This window comes from Serinus canaria, chromosome 10 (genome assembly GCF_022539315.1).
Source record: "Serinus canaria isolate serCan28SL12 chromosome 10, serCan2020, whole genome shotgun sequence".
NCBI lineage: Eukaryota > Metazoa > Chordata > Aves > Passeriformes > Fringillidae > Serinus > Serinus canaria.
Genome location: NC_066324.1, coordinates 8,183,617 through 8,208,273, shown reverse-complemented (window position 1 = coordinate 8,208,273; position 24,657 = coordinate 8,183,617). Strand labels below are relative to the sequence as shown.

Below are 24,657 nucleotides of genomic sequence, written 5' to 3'. Positions count from 1 at the left end.
ATTAGTGGCCTCAGACACATTTTGTAGTGGAAACAGTAGGAGAGTGGCCGTTTTCTCTTCTGCTTACAGACAAGGCCTTCCTAACATTAACACTGTGCTTGGCATGACATTTCAAGGAATATGTGAGCCATTGGGGATTCCCAGGTGAGCATCAAGAGCAGGCAAAGGTTAAAACCAACATCTCCAGGGAGATACCAAATAAACCAGTTCTGTAGAGGAAGTGTCACTAGGGGAGGTTGTGAGTAGTCTTCCAAGTGTCTAAAAGCTTTTCTGCCTAGAGCAAGGCAATAAATTGGTCTCCAGATCCAGGAGATTATATTTTTATATTGCTACAAAGAATTCAATCACACCTTTTTTTGAACTGAAAGTAAAATAAAAATCTGAATAGCTTGCCTAGGAGGGCATCCTTAAAAAGAAACTGGGCAGGCATCTACCAGCAGTGGTTATGGGGTTGCTGATCCTGCATGGAAATGAAGCAGATACTTCTCCAGCCCCTTCCCAGACCAAAGTATAAAGGTGCCTTGCAGAGCTTTGGGGATCTGGCTCATCCCCTCACCGTGGTATATGACTGAGTACAGAGCAGACTGCAGAGACCAGGCTGTGAAACTGCTTCCCTGCACCCTGTGGATCTGGGAGCTCTAAACATTGCCTGCAGGAGCACAGGAGTGTTTCTGGTGCTGGAGTGGTGGGGCAGGGAGGCCATGGTACCTTTACCCTGCAGAGCCAGGGCTGGCACGGCCTTTGTCCCAGAGGAAGGGGAGGGGATGAGCACAGGCGTTAGTAGGGCAAAGGCTGTGTTGGCTCCTGACTCCAACCAAGGCAGAGAGAAGGTTGCTGTGCCCTCTGCACTTTCAGCCATGCCAGCAGGGCTGGAAAAAGTCTCAGTGCCAAGAGAGCAAACTTTCAAGCAGGCTGGTGCCCTTTGTCCCTCTGTCTCAAGGGCAGTGGCTGACCCCAGCACCAGCTGGAAGCAGCCCAGCACATTCATGTGCCTCTGTGCCCAGCCAGCAAGGCAGGCACAGCCCCGGGCTGGGAGCAAACTCTGGGCTCTTTGGGAAGCAAAGGGGGCATTTTCTTTCCATCTGTGGCTTTCCCATGCCCCAGGGAAGCCTCTCACCCCCACACAGGAGCAGTGCAGCCACAAGCAGGGAGCCATGGAGCCGTGTTGGGTGCTCACCTGCATGTGCTGAATGGGAGTGCTGGGCAGCTGTGGGCATTGTGAGCCACATGCTAAGGGACACAGAGCAGCCCTGGAGCTCTCATCTGCACTGATCTCCCTAATTATTGCCTTGTCCTCAGGCATTTGTCCTCTTTCCACCACGCTGTCCCCGTCTCATCAGTGTGGCTCATCTGTAGTCCATAACCAAAACTCGACATAGTCTCATACAGGTGGTGTGGTCTTCCTTTCAATCAGTACCACAAATGGATTTGTTAAAAATGGTGTGAGTCCTCAGTGTGCCTCCTGTGCACTGAGGCCATGGAAGAGCAGCATTTTAGTGAGGGCACTGCTGGCTGGTCAAGGAGGGCAGTTGTTCCTCTACAAAGCATTTGTGAATCCACATTTGGGGAACCATGTCTTGTTTTGGTCCCACCATCACAGGAGACATCTTAAATAGTCTTTCAGAAGATCACTGAGAGGGCATTCAGGGGCATGGAACACAGGCTGCACCAGCACCAAGAGGGGCACAAACTGTTCAGAGGTGCACAAAGCAAAGATAGGAGATTTCAGGTACAACAAAGAAAATTCCAGCTGGACATGAGGAAAAAAATAGTTTAACCAGTAATATGGTTAGCACAGGAACTGTGCCCCAGAGAAAGGGGAATCCTCTCACTGGAAGACTGGACAAGACCAAGAGCAGCCTGATCTGTCTTTGAGGGTAGCCCTGCTTTGAGCAAGAGTTGAACGAGGTGATCTTCACTTCCAAACTTATCTTTTTCTTCATCTATCCCAAATGCCTAAAGCTTTCCTAATGTAGCATCTGCCCTGACCCACAGCTAGAGCCTCCTCACCAAAAGCCTCATGAATCATCTTAGAAATTGCAGACCTGCCCAAACCAGATTGCTTCAAGCAGAGTATGTCCCCCACATCTGCCTTCTGCTCCTTGTGCTCAGTAAACTCTCCTGGGAAGAAACCATGTTCTTGGTCTATGTTAGGTTTCCCAGCAGGATTGTACCCTGGTCCATCATGAGGCATAGCAGGGCTTACAGAAATACAGGAAGGTTTTAATCTCTTAGGAAACCCTGACTCTTCACCTTCTCCCTGTCTGCCCATGATCTGTTGCTTTCGAGGTGGTGAGGTCCCAGGGCAGCTGCTTCTCATCTTCTGTGGAAGGAGTGGTGTTAAACCCTGGAACATTTCAGACCTGCTGCAGCTTCTGGCCTCTGCAGGGAAGGCGACAAAGGAGATTTTCTGCCGTCATCTGTTCCCAATTACGGTGGTTTCAGGGAGTTCCTTGGCCCGTTTCCACCACAATCCCTCAGCTCCCGAGCCCACGCAACCAGGAGGTGGGGCCTGGTGGTGGTGGTAGTGGCCAGAGCACGGTGCATCACCCTCACAGGACCAGGGTGAAGGGACAGTGCAGACACCACTCTCTGCTCCTGCTCTGCTGGGGACAGGCTGGCCCTCGGTGAGTAGTCTGTGCTCACTGGGTGCTCCAGAAAGGCTTCAGTGGGACCAGGGGGTGAGAGCAGGGATCACCCATTCTCTCTAGATTTTTAGAATTTCATCTGCTGCTAAGAGAAAGGGGTATGTGCGGGGGCTGGAGCTGTGTTTTCACAAGGATGAGTGTTGGCATTTTGAGCAGCAGATATGCGCAAGGGGAATGCTGACCTCAGCTGGACATCTCACCATATCCCTACGCACCACTCTTCTATCTGCTCCTGTCCTGCCTTCCTATCCCTTCTCAGCCAGAGTCTACTCTCATGCACATCTGTTAGCATCCTGGTTGCTCTGAGTTTGCTTTGCCAGCATACTTTATCCTGCCCTTACCATAACTTCTCCAAACTACATGCCTCTCAACTAATGTTTTTGTATCTTTGGGTGTTAAGGCACACGAGCAGGGCAGGGCAGCATGGAGGCTTTGGTTTTACAGTTTAACTGGTAAAAAGTCAAATGTTGGGCAATGCCACATCCATTGCACCCACGGGAGGTGTGTGTCAGCCCAGCTGCTGTGCTCAGGGGGTGCAGGAGTGAGGGGGGAGCCCAAGCTCAGCCCTGCTTTCAGGCAGAGTCTGTGGTTCCCAACTTTGCTTTGCAGGTGGGTGTGCCACAATGACCGTGAAGAAGACTCAGGCTCTGCAGGATGGAAGTGGCAAGGTGGGTGCAGGGAAAGGGAGAGAGAAAAGGGCAGAGATGTGCCAAGGTGGCCAGGCAGTGTGTGCTGACTGCTGGATAAATACCAGTCACATCTCCTGCTGTCTCACATGCCCCATGTTCTTTTTTTATATGGATCTTTACTGGCAGTAGTATGGAGCATCATCAAAGGGAAAGGACAAACCTTTTTGCTTGCTTGAAATTAAATAGTTCAGATTCAAAAAAGTTAACCTTGAGCTGATGTAAGCACTAAGTGAGAGCTGCCAACTGTGCCTGTTCTTCATCTGTGCCCATTTAGTCCCCAGATCTCCAGCATGGAGGTTTCCACAGGGTGGAAAGCTAGAGGGAGCATCTAAATAGCTGGGCTTGGGACATTGGAGGAGTGGAGACCAATCCCCTCAGACACTGCCTGCAGTGTCCCTGCTCCCTCAGTGGCAGCAGCCAGCCTGCTTGTCCTTACTCAGCATACCTGGCAGACCCTCAGTGGGGCTAGACAAATAGCCTCCTCCTCCTCCCGTGCAAGCCGAGGTCCTCTGCCCGCTGCAACCCACCGAGAGCCAGCGGTGTGTGGGCAACAGGGCACTCCTCAGGGAAGGGCTGTTGGCTCACCCGTGTCCACCCACCATGCGCAGGAGAACGTGTTGCAGAGGGTGCTGCAGCTGCCCGTGGTGAGCTCGACGTGCCAGACGCTGCAGCGCAAGTACAGCAGCACCAAGGAGTCCCACCCGCTGATGGCCTCGGTGTGCGAGGTGTACGAGCGGGGCGTGCAGGGCGCCGGCGCCCTGGCCATGTGGGGCATGGAGCCCGTGGTGCGCCGGCTGGAGCCGCAGTGTGAGTCCGTCTGCTGGGGGGGACGTGGCAGGGGGGCCCAGCAGAGCTGCCCCTGCAGGGACAGCGCTGGCACAAGCACGTACCTAGCACAGCCCCAGGGGATTTTCTTACCATGCTTTTGTTCACGGCAGTCGCTGTGGCCAACAACCTGGCTTGCCGGGGCTTGGACCACCTAGAGGAGAAGATCCCTGCTCTGCAGTACCCTGTTGACAAGGTAAGTCACAGACAGGACTGTCACTCTTGCACTGAGAATGACACAGGAACAGGCAGGAGGCAGTACTGTAGAAAGAGCAAAGAAGGCTTTATTCAAGAGAACCATGTGGTTTTTATAGAGTGATACAATAGATTTATTTGATTGGCTTCCTCATACACCATCCTTGAGAAGAACAGAAAGACAAAATAGAAAAACACCACCTGCAGATTGTTCATACTTAACAAATTGTCACATCCTTGCAACTCCCTAAAACTTCTCACCAGCCCCTGTGAGAAACGCTTGCTGTTTCTCTCTCTGTGTCCCACGGCATCCACACAGGACAATCTGGGGCCCCCCAGCCCGGCTGAAAAGCCCACAGTACATCTCCTCTAGTGTTTTTTCTGGATGATGACAGGCTGCTGACTGGGAAACGAGGCAGCATCTCCAAGTGAGGGCTCCTCCAAGGGCCTCTGCAGCCTAAACGATCATTGGGGCTCCCAAATACAAGTCAGCAATGTCCTGTGTCCCATCCCTGCCAGCCATCTCTAGCCCAGGTTGGAGACAGCTGTTATGCTCCTTTTGGAGCTGTTTACTGGCGTGGACATGGCTGGGGTCTCTGCGGTCCCTCTGGCTGTCCTATGCCACCCCAAGCACACCAGAAGGGCTGTTCTCCATCTCTCTGCCCACAGCTCGCATCTGAACTGAAGGACACCATCTCCTGCCCCCTCCAAAGTGCCAAAAGCACCATTGGCAGCTCCATGGATAAGATCATCGAGCTGGCAGCAGAGGGCTATGAGGCCACCAAGAGCACAGTGGAAACGACAGCCAAGTACACAAGGAAGAACTCAGTGACCCAGATGGCAGCTGCAGGGGTTGACACAGCCCTGGGAGGGCTGGAGAAGCTGATGGAATACCTGTTGCCAGAGGAGGATGAAGAAGCAGGTAGTCCTGATGCCCAAATCCCCTCTGAGGCAGTCTGGTGACAACTGCCTGTGTGGCTCCTCAGTTATGGGGTGCATGGTCCAGGAGGCAGCCCCTGGATTTGGGCATAAAGCTGCCTAGGAGGGTTGTCCCACCAGAATGTAACCTTCCCACCATTCTTCTGCCTGTACTCTTCTACCTTTAGATAAGAAGCCCAAAAAGAAACGTCTGTCAACACCAAAGGTGTCCCAGCAGCAACCCAGCACTACCACCACGCCCAGCACTCCCAGTGCTACCAGGTCTCCCAATGCTCCCAGTGCTACCAGGGCTCCCAGTGCTCCCAAGGCTCCCAGTGCTCCCAGGACATACAGCGCATACAGCACACCCAGCGCTCCCAGCGCTCCCAGCACTCCCAGTGCTCCCAGTGCTCCCAGTGCTCCCAGTGCTCCCAGCACCCTGGGCCGGATTGGCGCTTTGGTCAGCACCGTGTCCCACCGCGCTTACCAGCAAACCACCCAAAGCCTCCAGCGTGCCAAAACCAAAGGGCAGGAGCTGGCCTCCTGGATCCCCATCCTGGTGAGTGCCAGGACCCACCTGCTGGGTTCCTGCTCCCCCCTATCCTCTTTTGAGCTGATTTTGCTTTCAGGACGTTTCAGGCTCCTTGGAGCAAATCTGAGCAGAGTTCGCTTCCCCTGCTCAGCAGGACAAGCTGGGGCTGGCGGTTCCTGCATGATGTTCACACATAACCATGTACCACATTAGTGGGACAAGTTATTTTTAGCAGGTTCCCAGCATGTAATTGTTGATTTATGGCCTTGCCATAACATCCTTCCTAAAGCAAAAAGCCCCTGCAGAGACCCAGAGGGGAAGGGGAGAAGGAGGTGTTTTTCCTACCCTGTGCTGCAGTGGGAACAACTTCCCTGGCCTGTGCCAAAATCCCAGAGCTCCCATCTGCCCTCAGGATGTCTCCCAAGATGCACAAAGGAACTCCCTGTGTAACCCTGTGTACCTCAGGCTAAAAGGATGGAGTGGGACCAGCCAGTTCCCTCTGAGTGGTGCCTTTTTGTTCCCCTGGCAGGGAAGCCTGGCCAAGCCGAGTGCCCCTGCAGCCCCCCAGGCCCGCAGTGATGGGCAGGGCACCGCGGGCTGGCTGACCCGGCGCCACAGCAAGGCACCCGAGCAGAAGCAGGAGAAGGCAGGGAAGAAAGACACCAACCATGCCAAGGTATGGAGAAAAGCAGAGCAGTGAGCTAGGAATGCTCCAAAGCATCCTCCTACCCATGGACCATGAAAGCATAGAGGCTGTTACCACATACCCTTGGGGACCAGGCCCCCATCCCTGCTCAATCCTGAAATGCAGCTTGGAGGGTGCAAGAGGGGGGTGGCAGTGGGGCAGCCCCAGGATCCCCTTCCCTTTCCCCGAAGTGGGCAGCCTCTGCACCAGGCAAAATCACCCTGGCTTGGATGTTCAAAACTCCTCTGGAGCTGTGGGATGTCAGCACTGAACTCACTATTGAACCTCTGAATACCCCTGAAAAATCCCCTGCCGTGGTCCCAGCAGGGAGGGGTGGTCTGAGCCGGTGGGGCTGGGAACAGTCTCCTGCATCGGCTCCGCTGGGACCTGGGGACGGGAAGCAGCAGGTTGGGGTCAGTGCCCTTTGCCTCTGCCGGCAGCGGAAGCACAGCCTCGAGCAGAGGGTCCCCCGGGGCCCGGGGTGGGGGGAGCTGGCAGGGACAGGGAAGAGACCCTGCTGCAAAGAGCTGTGGTGGCTTTTGCAGAGCAGCCAGCTGAAATCTCAGGCTTAGAGCTGCAGAGGGGATGGGGAAACCAGGGCCACCCTTGTCCTGCCTGGAGGTCGGGCAGCAAGAGGAGCTGAGCTGGTTTCTCTGGGCAGGCGGGACAGGACCCCGGGCTTGTGGGCAGTGTGGCTCACAACCTGCAAACCGCCTGCGCCTCGGGCATCTCCAGCGTGAAGAAGGTGCCAGCCGTGGCCTGGGATGCAGCTGAGGGCTTGATCCTCTTCACCCCCCGAAGGCTGTCCAGGGCCATGGAGACTGTGGATGCTCTCGGGGGGACCCTCGTCAGTGCCCCTAAGCATCTGCTGGGTACCCTGTACAGCTACGTGCCGGTGAGTTTGCCCCCAGCCAGGCCCTGTCCATCTCCAGCAAAGCCCCTTTTGCTCAGTCTCCTGCCATGAGCACCCCACAGCTGCAGACAAATGTCCGGAGGGACCAGACTGGGGAGATGGGGTGCCATGAAGACGCCTCAGGCCCACCCTCTTGAGCATCCCCAAAGCCATGACAGTGAGTCCCCCAACAGAACAAATGGGTCAGACAGTGGTGATGCCTCCACACAGTTCATGCCCAAGCCAAGGTGTGACCACATTCCTGGGAAGGTGAAAGTTCAGGCTGAGACCCTGTTCTCTCTCCTCTACCTCAGCCTGTTGTTCCCCTGGGAGCATTTCTCCACCACAGCTGCTCCAGCACTGCAAGCCACCCACTCCTCTCCACTCTGGGGGCAAACTGGCTTCTCCTGAGGTTCTCCCAGTTTAAGGGGGGGCTGTGTAGCACAGGTGGAGCAGGGCTGGCAGGTGGCTCCACCTGGCTGGGTGCTCACCCCATCTCTCAGCTCCGCAGGCAGTCGGTGAAGGAAGAAGAAGCATCCAGGGCCAACAAGACCAACACGGAGAAGAAAGAGAAGAAGGAAGAGGAGGAGGAGACCAAGCCTGCTGCCCCTTCCACCGAGGAGAAATCCCAGCTGAGGAGTGACTGGCGGCTGTACCGTGGCCATCACCCCCTGTCCTTCCTGGGGCTCGAGGACCCCCTGTTCCTGCGGCACGGCTACTACCGCAGCCCTGCCTTGGAGCCCGAGTACCTGTTCCCGCGGAAATCCGCCTTCTCCCCCTACAACAGGCGCGTGAGCGAGGGCTCCTACCGCTTCAGCCCCGAGTCCGTGTACAGCCGGGCCTACTACGGCAACCTGTACAGTCCTGTCTACAAGAAGGACTGAGTCAGCAGGCGGGACAAGCACGTCCCAGCCCCTCTCAAATCCCCACAGCACGCTTTGCCTGGGCCCCTGCCAGCTTCCCACACACACCCCTGTTCCAGGACAGGAGCTCGAAGTGGTAGACAGGCCATGGGATAGCTTATTCTGGAGTGCATCAAGGCCAGGATGGGGGAATAAAGGGAACTAGAAGCCCTGCTGCTAGAAGGAGAAGGTTGGGGAAGGTGGGACTGGGAAGGAGAAGGAGATGTGGAAAGAGCAGTGAGACCAGAAAAAGGGATCACCCAGGGCTGGCACTGGGCTACCTTGGACCCTGCTCAGCAGACAGGGTGAACTTAGATGGGCTACACATTGAGAGAGGGAGGGGAGGATGGAAAAGATGTCAAATATCGCCATCACAAGCCTACTTCCCCATCCTTCCTCCCTCCATCCCCCCTTGCAGGGCACATCCCTAGGTACAGATTGGTCCTCCATGGAGGGGCTGAAGATCCCCACCAACCAGCAGGATTCATGAGTGGGAAAGCCCTGGGCACTTCTCTCCCAGTTGGTGGTGGGATGGATGTTGGGGTCAGGAAAAGGAACAGGTGGAGCTCCTGGAGCCCCTCTCCCACAGGATCACCTGGCTTCCCACAACGCCTTGTTGCATCTGCTGCAATAATAAACCTGCAATAATAAAACACCTGCCACTCACCCCATCTGCTCAGCTTCTTTGTGGCAGTGAGACACCAAACCAAGGGAACACAGTGGGGTGAGACCCCCAACTCAGGGCCAAGGGAGTGGGTGCAGGAAACATCCTGTTACAGTCCCAGAGGGTAGCTGCCACTGGGAGAGTGGGTGCTCATGCCCAGCATGGTACGTGTCTCTTCCCATGCCCCAAGTACAAATTCACAGCTCCAAGGAGCCGGGGCTTCCTGCCAAAGACAATTTATTGCATTTCCAGAAGAACACGGCAGAGAAATCAGTGTCCCTACAGCACGCACAAACCCTCTTCCAACACACTGCTTTCCCAGGGCACAAAGAGAAGGGTTTGGGAGAGGCAGGGAAAAGCCTCCCAGCAGCAGAGGGGTCAGCGAGGAGCCCAGCAACCCCTTTCCCCAGCTCTTTTCCTCCCCGGGGACAGGCAGCCCCACAGAAGGAGTGGCTTGGGAAGGCTCGTGGTGCAATTCCCATCCTGGGAACAAGCCCCGCGCCTGGCTTTTCCCAGGCACAGCCTGTACAGCGCTCGCCCGCACAAGGGAAACAAACGGCTGTGATCGCTGAAAGGCTGTGGGGGAAGAGAGCCGTGAGCACGGCTGTTGGAAAGCACAGCGGGGGGGATGGATGGGAGGCACCAGCCCTCACCACATCCCCCAGGATCGCCGGTGCCCTGGGCTCTGGGACACTCTCACACGTGGGAACTACCAGTGCCTCCCCAGTGGAGAAAGCCCCACCTCTGCAGCTCATGGGTGCTCCAGGGTTACTGAAGAGGATCCTGATGAGGGTTAAACAGGAATAAGGATCCCAGAGTAGGAGTGGAGAGACAGGGAGTCATGCTGTACAAGAGCAGGATATTCTCCCTAATCACTGACAGCCTGGGCAGCTCCTGCTGCAGGAGCTAGGGATGCTGCTGCCTGCAGCTTTGGCAAAATCCCCCCGCGGTTTCCAGTGTTGGAGGATGGAAGGAGAAAGCAGGAGGCACCTAAAGAGCTGGTACAGCAAAGAGATGAGACTGTCCCACGGCAGAGCCAAGAGTAACCCACCACAGTCCTTGGCTGCACTGGCTGTGCATGGCAGGACACCCAGACCCTGGCACGAGGAGGACAGCAAGGAACCCGTCATACTTATGGAAAGACACACACCATCTCCATTGGCACCCAGCGAGGAGGCTTGGCCCAGCTGGGCGGCACAGAGAGCAGCAACAGCCGAGCAGGAGCTCACAGGGAGTCTGTTCGCTTGCGGGCAAACACAGCTGACATGGTCTTGACGATACCCCGGATCCCTGTGCCCTTCTTCAGGGCCAGCTTGGTGTCTGGGATGAGCTTGGCCAGTCCATGGAAGACCATGAGGGCCCCGTGATAGGCCTCAGCTGCAGAGACCTCATAGAAACCACAGTCTAAAGAGAGGGCCAGGAGCCGCCCCTCCTCGCTGGACACCACACGCTGGTGGTGCAGGTCCCGTTTGTTGCCCACAATGACAATGGGCACCTTCTCCTGGCACTGCCCCTCCTTGGCAGCCTTGATGAACTGGACTTTGAGGGGCAGGATGTTGAAGCTGGCACGGTCACAGATACTATAGACCAGGACAAAGCTGTCTGCCCACTGGATTCGCTTCTCCTCTGAGGAGCCATCCTCTGCCTGCTCCTGGGGAAAGAGAAAAGGAAGGGTTGTTTTATTAGGCTCCCTCCCTCCAGGCCTTCCTGAGAGACGAGGGCAATCCTAAGACTGTCAGGACAGAGAACAGCAAAAGGGCAGAGAGAAAGAGGAGTACCGAGGAGGGCAGAGCAGCACCTGGCTAACAGAACTAACCAAGGGGGGATAATTCAGCTTTCAGCATCATAGCCTAATCCTAACCCTCACCCAGCTGCCAAGCACTGAGGGCTGTAGGTGATAACAGTTTGGGGACTTCAGAGCAGCACCTTTACTTCCTTAGCACAGTATTAGCATCAGTGCTTCAGCTCCAGTGTTCTCAGCCAGGGGGCCATGGGCTATGGTAACTATTGCTACCCTGTCAGCAGCATTGCTGTCCAGTGCTTGGCAGGTAAGAAGGATTCAGTCACTTATGAATCCTCTGATTTGAAAGCCTTGCTCAACTGCACCTCCCAACCTGTGGTTCCCCACAGGTAACTGCCAGTAAAGTGATTTATTGTCCCTGAGGTAGAAAGGGGTGATAGGAGTGGAGCCCTCTCACCTGGGAGCTGGGGACATCCCAGATGTGTAAGAGAATCTCTCGGCCATCCACAGTCAGGTTGTGGCTGTAGATGAATTCTGTGCCCCCAAAAAGAAAAAAAAATCATCATCTTCATGTTGCCACCAGCTGCCACCCAGGACCTTTTGCACCCCAGAGAAGCAGCTCTGGATCAAAGAGATGGGTCACTGAACAAATACAACACTGAGCCCCTGGGAGCAGGCAGATGCTCTGGAGAAAGGCAGGAGAGGATGGGCTGCAATGAAATCCCACAGGCAGAGGGAGGGCTGTCTCTGGACCCCAGTCCCTACTGGGAACTGGCCTGGCCTGGCCTGGCACTCACCCATGTCTCCATACTCTCCAATAAAGCGCCGGGTCAGGAAACGCACGGTCAGAGCTGCAGACGGAAGGACGGGAATCATCAGAATAACCCAAAACCTGGACGATCCTCCTTTCTAAATCCAGAGCAGAGTCAGGCACCATGCCCTTGTAAACTCCTACAAGCAGCAACGACCTCTGAGTTTCCCCAGACACCAGCAGGTCTGTGAGTGCGACAGAGGCACAGCACGAACCGGAGCATCAGCAAACTGCAGCTCAGTGGAAAATACCTTCCCCTGTCATTCCCCGGCTGGCTACAAGGTTGTGCTCAGCTTCCCCACCTTGAACCACAGCTGCACCCCAGGGCTCAGCCCCATCTCACCAATTCGCTCCATGGGCTGCTCCCTGCCACTGGTCCTCCAAACACTGCTGCAGTTTTCAGCCTGGAAACCCCCTGCTACAGTTCACGGTCAGTTCTCACCTGATTTCCCTACGTTGTCTGCTCCCATGACAAGGACGTTTGCTTCCATCTTCAGGGCAGCGGGGCCAGGCACCTCCATGAGGGCAGGGTGGTCGGGGGTGAAGCTGGTGCTCCGGCGCAGCGGGAGCCGGAGCCCCATGCCGAGCGTGGCCGAGCCCCTCGGACGGTCCCAGCCGTGTGTAGAACTCGGCTCGGCACAGCCGACAGCCCAGCGCTTCCCACGGCACCCAGGGGACCCACGAGGCCCATACCCCTCCCCGCAGCCGCAGGGGCGGTGCACAGGGAACTGCAGGCAGCCGGATGAAAAACTTTGTCATCGCTCAGATTGTCCTGAACATACGTCAGTGGCTGAGCCGGCCCTGCCAGCCCCCAGCACGGCGGGCGGCCGGGAAGCACCAGCTGTCGGCACCAGCTGCTCCGCAAACCGCATCCCAGGAGGGGCCCACGCCCCCACCCCAAAGCACTTTGTGCCTCGGCAGGGCCACGCAGCCCCTTGTCCCTTCCCCACGGCCATGGTGGGAATGACACCCGGGAGAGCGGGAGTGTCACCGCTGCTGGGGTGTCTCGTCAGGGATGAAGCAGCTGATGAGAGACGTGAGTCCCTTGTGGCTGGCGGAGCATCTCATGGGTGGTGGAACTTTCTTTCACCAGCGATGGAACACTCACGATTAACGGAGCGCTGCCTCGCACGTGACGAAGCATCTCACGAGGGACGGAATCCCGAGTGAGTGAGAGAGTGAGTGAGTGAGTGAGTGAGTGAGTGAGTGATGAAACATCCCAAGAGCGATGGAGCATCTCCCGAGTGATGGAGCTTCTCTGGAGCACTGCCGCGCAACTCCCGCAGCCACGGGCGTCTCCCGCTCTCCCCGGCTGCTCTCCCCGGGGTGCGGCCAGGACCGGCCGCATCCTCCCTCCCCGACCCGCCGCATCCTCCCTGCCCTGCCGGGAGGAGCCGCTGACGCCATCGCGGCGCGCCCGGCGCGGCCATGGCGGCGGAGGCGGCGGTGGTGCGGGTGGCGGTGCGGGTGCGGCCGCTGCTGCCCCGGGAGGCGCTGCGGGGACACCGGCCCTGCCTGCGGAGCGATGCCGCCACCGGCGAGGTGGCGCTGGGCCGCCGCCGGTTCCGCTTCGCCGCCGTGCTGCCCGAGGCGGCGGGGCAGGCGGCCGTGTACCGGGCCTGCGTCCAGCCGCTGCTGCGCGCCTTCTTCCGCGGCTTCAACGCCACCGTCTTCGCCTACGGACAAACCGGCTCCGGCAAGACCTACACCATCGGGGAGGCCAGCGTCGGTGAGTCTCGCCGGGATTGGCGGCTCCGTGCCCGCCAGCTTCCCTGTCCCACCAGCATCCCTGTCCCTCCAGCATCCTTGCTCCACCAGCATCCCTGCTTCACCAGCATCCCTATCCCACCAGCATCCCTGTTCCACCAGTATCCCTACTCTGCCAGCATCCTTGCTTTACCCAACTGCATCATCATCATCTCCATCACTGTCAGTTTCACTCCCAAGCAACCCTTCCACTCTGCCAGCTCCTCCAGCTCAAGCCAACCTCCCCCCACCATCCCACCCCCAGCAGCCTTTTCTTCCCCTCCCTTGAGATCACAGTGTCCAGGTGTCTAGGTTTCTCCTCTTTCACTGCAGGGCAAGTGTCAGGACCTAGTTCTCCACCAGCTCTGAAGGTGGTGGTGGTATTCCTAGGTCCTGAAATAAACCTGAAGGAGAAGGAGGTTTGCAAGTGTTAGTCCTGTTCATTTCTTTATATGGAGGAAATGAGGAAAGAGACAACTTTTTCCTTCTGGCTTAATGGCATTGTGATTTCTTACAGAGGATGTGCTGTAAACATTTCAGTCATCTTTAGTTAATTGCATCATTTGTAAACACTGAATTCTTTCATACTTTTAATGTATATCTGTTTTCAGTCTCCCAGCTCAGGCTATCATTGTACCAAATTTGGGAATTGCCATTTTACATGGCTGTTGGAGACAAAAGGAAAAACATTAAAAAAAAAGCTTCTCACATTTGGGAAAAGTTGTGGAGTCATGCTGGCTTCAAAGGACAGCACACTGCAGCTGCAGGCATGGTGTTTGATACTCACTAAGACGCTGAGGTGCTTTTTCCTTCTTGAGGAAGGACTGGAAACAAGCAGCTTTGCTGGAATCCAGCACAGCAGTGGGACAGATTTGCCCAGGGGCTTTGTGGGATGTTTAACCCAACCTGCCAGGGCTGAGCTGTGGGAGAGTTGTCAGGCTGCTCCTTTCCAGCTGATGTGTGTTGCAGGCAGGCTTCTGACCTCAGCTCTGTCCCCAGCCAGCGTGGGCTCCCTGGATGCTCCATGAGTGTGTGCCTCTCTTTGCCAGCTTCCATCAATGAGGATGAGCAGGGCATCATCCCACGAGCCATGGCTGAGACCTTCAGGCTCATCGATGAGAATGACCTGATTGACTACACGGTCCGAGTGTCCTACCTGGAAGTGTACAAGGAGGAGTTTCGGGACCTGCTGCAGGTGGATACAGCCAGCAAAGACATCCAGATCCGGGAGGATGACAAGGGGAACATTGGTATGTGTGGCTGTGCACAGGCTCCTTTTCTCCCCATGTTGTAGGCCAGAACTGGGTTATTTGTCCATGAAGGCAGAGTCAGGTCTTCCCCCTCTATCCCTTTGTCTCCTGCAGCAGTTTACTGTGCTTAATCTTGAAAGCTGGTCTGGGCAAGGCACAGTACAGGCAGGGTGACAGCACCAGGCTGTGCAGAGGAGCTGCATCCTTGGGCAGCCCATCCCTCCCAGCTCTGGGATTCACATTCTCTGAACCTGAGAGAAGCAGTGAGAGAAGCAGAGAAAAGAATGATCAAAACAATTCTTATCTCATTGGCTGCTCCTGTGTGGTGCCAAAGTGGAATGCAATATGGAGATTGTTTACCCACAGTGATGGTGTTTTGTTTCCTTGGGCTATCAGGGCCAAGCACATGTGCAAACTGTCGGTCAGCAGACAGTCACAAGACTCTGGGCAGTTGAGTTGAGTGCTTGTGCAGTTTCAGTTTAGATGTAGTGTAATATAGAATAATATAGTATAATAAAGTAATTCATTAGCTTTCTGATATCAGTGGAGTCAGATTCTTCCCTTCGGTGGGGGTCGCCTGCTTTTGCAACACCCAAACACAGCTGCCTTTGCTTTGCAGTGCTCTGCGGGGTGAAGGAGTCAGAAGTGGAAGGGCTGGACGAGGTGCTGAGCCTGCTGGAGATGGGGAACACAGCCAAGCACACGGGAGCCACCCACATCAACAGGCAGTCGAGCCGCTCGCACACCATCTTCACGGTGACCATGGAGCAGCGGCGCGGGGCTGGCCGGCTGCCCCTGCACCGCCAGCCCCCCGCCGTGCCCGCCGCCGGACAGGTCCTGGTGTCCAAGTTCCATTTCGTGGACCTGGCAGGCTCAGAGCGAATTGTGAAGACGGGAAACACCGGGGAGAGGCTGAAGGAGAGTATCCAGATCAACTGTGGCCTCCTGGCCTTGGGCAACGTTATCAGTGCCTTGGGAGATCCTCGGAGAAAGACCACCCACATCCCATACAGGGACTCCAAAATCACCAGGTACAACTGGGAGCAGGATCCCCCATGTCTCACGGGCTCAGCTTACAGGTCTGCCCTCTCTGCAGGTTCTCCTGTAGGGAATCTCGAGCGATGAGGACAGGATAGGAATGCAGGCCTAGCTCGTTGCAGTGCTGGAGACAGTGAGGTTTGCATGAGTTATGCTGCTAAAACTGAGATGAGGTGTTACTGTGGGTTATCCTGCCCTTCCTGCCTGTCAGGGAATAAAAAATACTCCCAGTAGGCTTGTTTAATGGTCCACAGTTAGTTCTTGGCTTGAGCAGGTGGCCTTTGCAATCTCCAGCAGGACCCCTGGCAGCACATACCTACCAGTGACCACAGAGTTAGGGAGATCCCAACCTCAGGAGTTATTTGGAAGAAGATTTACGTGGTGCAAACTGTTAATCCTCTCCTGAATGATTCCATTCACCTCACTGATGCCAACCCAGCTACAGAGCAAGGAGATAATTTTCCTTGGGCTTAACCTCTGAAAAGTGTTGAAAACCTTCTGTTTCCTGTGTTATTTTGTATTTCTGCTATTTTAATCCCTGTGCTCATCCTTAGGATCCTGAAAGACTCCCTGGGGGGGAACGCCCAGACAGTGATGATCGCCTGTGTCAGCCCCTCATCCTCTGACTTCGACGAGAGCCTCAACACGCTGAATTACGCCAGCCGGGCTCAGAACATCCAGAACAAGGCGGTGGTGAACTGCCGCAAGGAGACGGAGCACATCGAGGAGCTGCACCTGCAGATCAAGAACCTGCAGAAGGCGCTGGAGCAGCGGCAGCGCTCGGAGACGCGCACCATCCACCGCTCGGGCAGCGCCAAGCGCGGCGCGCCCGACGCCACGGCCCGGCTGCTGGCCGAGTGTGCCCATTACCGCACCTGCACCGACGCCGCGCACCGGCTGCTCACCGAGCTCCAGGAGGACAGCAACCTGACCCTGGAGCAGGTCCTGCGTGTCAAGGAGTGGCTGTGCGCCGTGGAGAGCCAGAGGAGCGAGCTGACCTCAGCCGGGCTGGACAGCGGCATTGAGAGCACCTCCATGGAAGAGCAGGGGCAGGAGGCACAAGGGTCAAAAATGGCAAAAGGCCAGGTAGTAGTGGGGTGTTACAGCTTTGAGGTGGGGTTCATCTCGTGGCCACACCAGCCCCAGCACAGCATGATGGAAGGGTCAGGAGAGGGAGGGGAGGAGAAGTAACCTGTACAGGAGGCTCTAGGGAGGCAGAATGATATGGTCCTCAGAGCAGGCAGGGAAAAACTAGGACTAGGACTAGGACTCTCAGCTGCAGCTGAGAGATTTATTACATAGGAAGGATCTGGGTCTGCAGAGCTGTTGTGTCCTTGCAGAGATAGGAAGGGAAGGACAAATGCTGATGCTGTCTCTCTTTTATTTTGGGGAGCAGGTGAGCACTGAGAAGAAGTGTGAGTCCATCAAAGATGAGCAGGTGGCCAAGCTACAGAGGCAAGTGGAACGCCTGGAGGAGGAGAACCGTGATTTCCTGGCTGCCCTGGAGGATGCTATGGAACAGTATAAGCTGCAGGTATTTCTGGGCTCAGCTGTCTTTATGGGGACCTGCCCCACTCCTCTCCTTCCTGCCCAGGGGTGCTCAGCCCAGCTTTTAGGTTCCTCTGCAATGGGTCTCAGACCACATTTTTCTCATTGCTTCCTAGAGTGACAAACTGCAGGAGCAGCAGGATAAGATCTCAGAGCTGCACGTGCGCTTGGAGATGGCAATGCCAAACCTGTGTGTGCCAGAACTGCTGGAAAATCTTCACCTGGTCACTGCCAGCCAGAGACCCCACACAGCCCCACTGAATGCTGCCCCATCCCACAGCCTTGGTGGGGTTCCCTCAGGGCTACTTCCTGAGCAGAGTGGAAGAGCTCTTTGCAAGAAGGTGAGGGCATAAGCCTGTGCCACTGAAGAACTGCTGCCTTTTCACCTGGCTGCTCTCCACTGCAGGAGAGCTTTTGCCCTGCTGTTCAGTGTGATCCTTGTCAGAAGTGTAGTCCAGAGGACTGAGCTCGGTGTTCAAATCCAGAGTTTTACAACTCTGGCAAAAACAGCCCAGCTTCAATCTGAGGCTTTTGCTTTCATGTTGTGGGTGAGTCCCAGAATTGTTCAGTGTTTGAGCAGCAGAAGCACAGGCAGCTGTGTCTGGCAATGCACTGGTTCTCCTGAAAATACACCAAATCCATTTTGTTGCTTTTATGTGTAGCAGTGATGCTCAGCTGGGAGCTGCTTTTGCTAACACTGGCTCTCACACAGCTTGTTTCCTCTCTTTCCAATTCTGTGCCCAGAAGCTCAGCAGCAGCTCCTCCTTGCAGAAAGAGGAACTGGCAGGCTGGCACCCGAACCACACACAGCACCCAGGTGGTGATCCTGAGGTCAGAGAGGTGGTGCTGAGGAGGGAGCTCAGCCAGGACTCAGAGAAGCCATCAGAACTGTCCTCAGGAGAGGAGATGGAGGAATGGGAGCAGAAACAGTCCCTGTCCCAGTGCCGGTGAGTTGGGGCTGTCCCAGCCAGCTGTCCCTGTGCCATGTCCCTGGCCCTGGCTGTGACCTGGCTGTCCCACCTCTGCATCTCAGCTCTTGTGTCTGATGTAGGGCAAATGCTGCCTGTGGGGTCAGTGGTGCTGCTGGTACACCTTACTGCTCCCTGGGGAGCTCATTACCATCATTCCTGACCACAGCTATTGTTTCCATCTCCTTCTGGAGCCTGTGGCTCATGAGGGTCTTTACTGGGAACAGCTTTAGCAGTGCCCAGACCAAACTGATTAATTTGCTTCTCCTTCTAGAAATGGGATCCAAAATTTGAGCAAGAAAGAGATTTTCAGGTTGGGCGAGGAGCCAAGTGGAGGCAATGCCCACTCAATTCAGGAGGAGCAGCTGGAGTTGTCAAAAGGCAAGTAGCAACCCTAGGTTGTTGGACAATCTTCCATGGGCTGGTGGTGCTTCACTGGGAGATCTTGGTGTCCCACCTGGATGTGCCCAGAGGACAAAAACGGAGCAAAAATGGAACCCAGCTGCTTTTGTTAGGGAGAAACTTGAACTCTTAGGGTCTGGCAAGGGTGTATGTTATGGTAGAAGCTTCAGGTGACTCTGGGCAATGCTGTGCCAGACACTGGCTGCAGATCCAATATCAGATTGTTCTTCTGTCACCCATCTGCTAAGACAGGACTTTCCTGACATGGGAATCTGTGTTCCAGAGGTCTATGGGAAGCGGGAGTCACTGCTTGGTTCCCGGGAGCGCCTGCCAGGGAAGGGCTCTGAGTGGAGGCTGGTGCAAGCACAGCAGAAGATTCGAGAGCTGGCAATCAACATCCGCATGAAGGAGGAGCTGATCACAGAGCTCATTAAGACAGGTGCAGAGCTACTGGCAGGAATATGCACCCATTTCCCATGAAACCTCCTCCTAGTTGTGGTGCTTAGTCTCTTCCATCCTCATCTTCTCTCCCTGTGTTACTTGTGCTCAGTCTCTTCTCCTAAAAGCAGCATGGCCTTGTTTCTCCATCCCTCCAGCTGACAGAAGCCCTTCCCACTGGTTTGTTCCTACCCTGGAGTGGCTGAGGGAAAGGGAACACTCAGTCTCTGTAGCCAAAAAGTACTTGGGGAGAGGGAGGAAAGGTCAGGATCCTGACTGTGAGAGAGGGGGCTGTGTTGCAGGCAAGGATGCCCAGGCTCTGAACAAGCAGTACAGCCAGAAGATCAGTGAGCTGGAGCAGGAAGCAGAGCAGGTGCGGGCAGAGCTGAGTGACAGCCAGAAGCAGCTCCAGGAGCTGGAGGGCAAAGAGCCGTGGGACCCTGGGGAGAAGCGCAAGCTGCAGGAGTACCGCACACGCCTGGCAGCCGTGCGGAGCAAGGCACAGGTGAGGGGGAAAGGCTCTGCCCACCCCAGCGCTGAGCAGGGCAGAGCTGGGGGCATCTCTGCAAAGAGAGGAGATGTCACGGGTGGTTTTCACCCCCTGCCAGGTTCTGTGCAAGAAGAAGCAGGCGACGGAGCGGCTGGTGTCGCTGTCGGCACAGAGCGAGAAGCGTGTGCAGGAGCTGGAGAGGAACATCCAGCTGATGCGGCGGCAGCAGGGGCAGCTGCAGCGGCGGCTGCGCGAGGAGAGCGAGCAGAAACGGCGGCTGGAGACAGAGGTGAACAAGGGACAGCACCGAGTCAAGGTAGGAAAGGGCAGGAGCAGCTGTGCTGCTGTGGGGGTTGTGAGGATGACGGTGGGTGGGCTCTGATGTGGTCTGGGATTGTCTTGGAGAGCATGGAGACAGCTCTGTCCAAAGAGCTAGAGGAGAACATAACCTGTTCCTCAGCCCCTGGACAAACACATCCCACTCCCTCCATGCTCACAGCTGCTCTTTCACATGCAGGAACTGGAGCTGAAGAACGAGCAGCACCAGAAAATCCTGCGCATCAAAACAGAGGAAATTGCGGCTTTCCAGAGGAAGCGGCGGAGTGGCAGCAATGGTTCTGTGATCAGCCTGGAGCAGCAGCAGGTACAGACAGCAAGCCTGCCTCTGCTTCCCTGTTCAGAGGGGATGCTTGGCAGACTGCAGGCTGATGGGAGAGATCTGAAAACAGGGACCTGAGCCCATCTCACGCTTGAGAAGGACAGTCCATAATGTCATTTGCAGAGATGGAAATGTTCTGAACCCTTGTTCAGATCTCAACCCCACTCCTCTTTAGTCCAGCTGTCCTGGGCACTGCTGCTGCTGTCTGCACACACACATGCCTTTTGCTTCTCCCTCCATCAGAAAATTGAGGAACAGAAGAAGTGGCTGGACATGGAGATGGATAAAGTTCTCGAGCAGCGCCAGGCCCTGGATGAGCTGGAAGATGAGCTGAGGAAACGGGAAGCTATTGTGGCCAAAAAGGAAGCCCTGCTGCAGGAGAAGAATGGCCTGGAGAGCAAAAGGCTGCGCTCCAGCCAGGTAAGACAAGAGTGTGACACCTCAACCCTTTGCTTGAGTTGCAGCAGAGGTGGAGGCTGGAAGACCTGTGTGTCATCCTGGGTCTGGCTGCAGGCCAGGATGAGGGGGTGTTGGGAAGCAGGTAGGAAATCTTGTCTCTGAAAGAGTCTGAGCGTGTTGGTTTGGTAGCCCTTGGTCTGCCTGGGGACTCACTTGACCTAGAGAGGGAGAAGAACGGGGCTGAGGGCCTGGCTTGCCTTGGGAGCAGATCCCCTTGAGCATGCTCTGCTGCAGGCCCTGACAGATGACATAGTGCGCGTGTCCAGCCGCCTGGAGCACCTGGAGAAGGAGCTGAGCGAGAAGAACGGGCAGCTGCGCCATGGCAGTGCCCAGGACCAGCAGCAGATCCGCCAGGAGATCAACAGCCTGCGCCAGGAGAAGGACCAGCTGCTCAAACAGAGGCTGGAGCTCGACAACAAGCTGCGTCAGGGCACGCTGCTGTCCCCAGAGGTACCTCTGCTGGGGCTGGGGAGCAGGAGGCTGTAGGAGAGAAGTAAAGGCTGAGCATGAGGTCATTGGCAGATTCTGCCCCACATGCCAGCATGTCCCAGCTTCTCACCAGCACTGTTGACATGACAAGCAAGGCTAGGGCAGGGTGAGACAGAGCAAACCCTTTGCTCCCTGGTAACTACAGCTCTGCTCTGGCAGGAAGAACGGATCTTGTTCCAGCTGGATGAGGCAATTGAGGCTCTGGATGCAGCCATTGAGTACAAGAATGAGTCCATCACATGCAGGCAGCGAGTCCTGCGGGCCTCAGCCAGCCTGCTGTCGCAGTGTGAGATGAACCTCATGGCCAAGCTCAGCTACCTCTCCTCCTCTGAGACACGAGCTCTCCTCTGCAAGTACTTTGACAAGGTGGGAGACAACTGCCTTCTGTGCTGATGGGAGCTGTATTTCACTTACTGGCTGTTAGTGATTGCATTATTAGCCAGGCAGAACACATAATAAACATAACACAGCTTGAATGCACTTGTTAAAAGAAATGATGACCTGACCACACTTCTGTTTTCCTCAGTTTAAAGCTTTGTCCTTGCATCATATTGTAGTTTTGTCCTGTAAAGAAGGGCCACAAAGCCACAGCACCATGACCCCTAGCTGAGAGAGGGGCTTAACTAGTTATAGGATGCATGGATCCCTGCAGTGGCTCTGCCACATCAGTGCAGCCACACCTTACTCTTCCCTCCACAAGGCAGCTCTGACATCCCAGCACTACTAACCTTTGTAGGCTGTAACAAAAAACTAACCTGACTGGGGCTGGGGCAGGAAATCTTCCCAGGCGTGAAGGAGCTGAAGTGTTCCCTGCTCTTGGGCCCTGGCCAGGTGGTGACACTGCGAGAGGACCAGCACAGGCAGCACATTGCCTTCTCAGAGCTGGAGATGCAGCTGGAGGAGCAGCAGCAGCTGGTGTACTGGCTGGAGGCAGCTGTGGAGCGCCAGCGCCTGGAGATGGACCGCCAGCTCACCCTGCAGCAGAAGGAGCACGAGCAGAACATGCAGTTACTGCTGCAGCAGAGCCGTGGTAACCCCCAGCTCTCCAGATGGGCAGCAGTGCCACTGCTTTTGTCTTTCACAGGGCTCCCAGGCTGAAAGAGCTTTGTTTTTGCTTGCAGAGCACATGGATGAGGGGCTGGCCAGCAGCAAGCTGCAGTATGAGGCGAGGATTCAAGTGCTGGAAAAAGAGCTGAGCCGTTACATGTGGGCAAACCAGGAACTGAACCAGAGACTGAGTAACATGAACCTCCATCCTGGACAGACCAAAGGTGAGAGGAAACCCAGGCTAGGGCTTTGCTGTTCCTGCCAAGTTAAAATGGAGGTTCAGTTCCCACACCTGGCAGTGAGAGCTTGGAGCAGGCCAGAGCAGTGCACGTGTAGGTCCTTCAGCAACTGCAGTACAGGCACTAATTTTGATGAGAAAAGTAGAGATCCTGATACTCTACTCACTGTACCCTCAATTTTTCCCAGCAGGGATGGAAAGAAGCATTCATGGAGCTGGGGACAGAGCTGCCCCTGAGCTTGGCACTTGTGAGGAATTCAGCCTCAGGGAGCAGCCCTTGCCTCCAGCTGCCGCTGAAGAGAGCCCTCGGGCCAGGGATGAGAGCAGGGACCTGGTGCACGCCCCTTTGCCCTCGACATGGAGGCGTTCCTCGCTGCCCAGCGACAGCCCCGGCGACCCCCGGCAGAGGGACACGGAGCACTCACTGCTGAGAGTGGGGCAGCCCCTCGAGCTGCTCCCCCCACGCAGCCTGGCTGCTGCTGCTGCTGCTCCCAAAGCCCGCCGGGAGCTGCGCAGAGCCAGCCTCAACGTCAGCCCAGTGCCTTATCACCCAGCCATGATAGACGTGAGGAAAAACCCACTCTAGAGCCAGACTTAACGTGAACCCAGTGCCTTATCACCCAGCCATGACAGACGTGAGGGAAAACCGGCTCTAGAGCCAGGCTTACCACTCACCTGGCACAGGGCAGGGAGCAGCAGGTATTGCTGAGCTGAGCTTGAGAGCCCCCCCGCCCCACAAGCCAGCCTGGCTGCAACCCTGTTACATTTCAGAGGCCTGGGGAAGAGAAAGATGTGACTTCTGGTCATGAGTATGTAAGGTGTGGAAGCACCAGCCTACATTCTCCATGTTGCTGCCAGTCGAGAGAGCTCTGACAGGAAGCTTTTCCTCTGCTCCCTCAGCAGCTTGAACACTGTGAAGCAGGAGACACTTTGCTTCCAGGCCTCTTAACACTAAAAACTTGTTTACAATGTGGAATTCTCAGCTGAAAAGCTTGCTCAGCCCTGGCAGCCTTGGAGGGAAATGCTCTGCAGGCCTGCAGAATTTGTACATAGATTTTTGTAGTAACTTTGGGGTTTTTTATATTTCTACTATAACTTTTCTAATAAAGCAGAATGAGTTTTATGAAATGGTGACTTCAGAAGGACCATTTACTCTGTGTATGTAGGGAAGGAGCTGTATTTAAATCTCACTGCATGGGAAGTCAGCTGCTGTCATACTTTTGGCTTAATGTTTAAATACCTGTTTCAAGTAGTCCCAGACACATCTAGTAGGCCTCCTACATTAAATTGCCACAGGAAGAACATCTCCAGCCAGCAGCAGAATTGTCTGAAACATCCATGATAAAAGGAACTCTGGTTCTGCTTTTCTCTTGCAGTCTCTGAGCTGTTTAAGCAGGGTTTTCATATTCTTGAGAGAACTTCCAGCCTAGATTTAAGAGAGACTAAATACAATCCTGCAGCTTAACACTGACAGCTCAGGAAGGGGGACTGAGTTTTAACTCTGGCAGAGCAAGAAATGAAAGCCCAGATATCTGCTTTAAGAAGGACAAGGGGCTGAGGCAAAGGGCTGCTTGACCACTTGATCCTAAAACACAGCCTGAAATGAGAGCAGCTACCACAACCAGTACTTAAGGAGTAACACAGCAAGTTAAAAGCCAGTATTTGATACAAGAACCACCTTCTGATCTCCTACATCCTTGACCTTGGCTGTAATGGTGTGACAGTGAGGGGGGAATATTACTGAGGGCTCTATATGTGGCTGAGCTACACAAGATTAGGTTCAGACACTCTATTTCCTGCTGTTGAAAACAAAGACCTTCAATAGGAAAAATAACAATCCATCCTCCTTGGAAGTAGCAGATTTGGAGCTCCAAGCTTATGTCACTCAACATCCTTGAAGGAGGTGCAGCTTTCCTGCAACAAAGTGCATCCAGGAAACAACTCCACTCAATCCCACCTAACCCCTCACAGCCTTAAAGCTACCTAACAAAACTCTGAGCCTTAAAGCTACCTAACAAACCTCTGGTTTCCCATGCCTTGTGTTAGGATGACTTACACCATCTCCATAGCTGTCCACTTCCTGTGCAGTCAGTAGACACAGTGGTGTGAGTTCCCCAAGATCACTATCCCAAGGGAAAAAATTCAGCCCTTCCAATATTATGCACAATTTTAGCCCCTTGTAGGCTACATCTCAGGCACCGAAGCACAGCTCCTGCTCTCTTCATGGGGTTAGAACACAAATGTGCCACAGGCAACTAAATCACTATTTAATCTGTGACTCAGTTTGGTAAAGAGTAGTCTTGAAACTGCCATTTCCAGTTATTCCGTCCAAGTTTTACTTCTCAAGGACACTTCCCCAGCCAATTCTTTCTGGCTTACTGCAA

At 55.2% G+C, this 24,657-nt stretch overlaps 3 protein-coding genes across 3 annotated transcripts; 2 read left to right on the top strand and 1 right to left on the bottom strand.

The window, feature by feature from the left end:
• The first annotated feature begins 2,478 nt into the window (after positions 1-2,478).
• PLIN1 (perilipin 1) lies at positions 2,479-8,952 on the top strand. Its single transcript, XM_018913912.3, has 9 exons — positions 2,479-2,627; positions 3,258-3,316; positions 3,946-4,144; positions 4,276-4,358; positions 5,027-5,279; positions 5,464-5,834; positions 6,337-6,483; positions 7,154-7,387; positions 7,888-8,952. Exons 2-9 carry the CDS (start codon positions 3,272-3,274, stop codon positions 8,266-8,268), a joined length of 1,713 nt encoding a protein of 570 aa, XP_018769457.1. The 5' UTR covers positions 2,479-2,627; positions 3,258-3,271; the 3' UTR covers positions 8,269-8,952.
• Positions 8,953-9,207: 255 nt separating this feature from the next.
• LOC103816066 (ras-related and estrogen-regulated growth inhibitor-like protein) lies at positions 9,208-12,856 on the bottom strand. The gene is given in 6 exon segments (XM_009090001.4): positions 9,208-10,601; positions 11,149-11,225; positions 11,489-11,542; positions 11,945-12,083; positions 12,085-12,141; positions 12,143-12,856. Coding segments are annotated over 6 exon segments (804 nt in total). The 5' UTR covers positions 12,194-12,856; the 3' UTR covers positions 9,208-10,175.
• Positions 12,857-12,930: 74 nt separating this feature from the next.
• KIF7 (kinesin family member 7) lies at positions 12,931-23,409 on the top strand. Its single transcript, XM_030228606.2, has 18 exons — positions 12,931-13,231; positions 14,298-14,498; positions 15,118-15,529; positions 16,091-16,622; positions 16,933-17,070; positions 17,201-17,425; positions 17,829-18,031; positions 18,327-18,433; positions 18,738-18,893; positions 19,195-19,397; positions 19,501-19,698; positions 19,900-20,025; positions 20,284-20,460; positions 20,734-20,949; positions 21,148-21,354; positions 21,820-22,018; positions 22,110-22,259; positions 22,462-23,409. The coding sequence occupies exons 1-18, from the start codon at positions 12,931-12,933 to the stop codon at positions 22,857-22,859; spliced, it is 4,149 nt and encodes a 1,382-aa protein (XP_030084466.1). The 3' UTR covers positions 22,860-23,409.
• Positions 23,410-24,657: the final 1,248 nt, after the last annotated feature.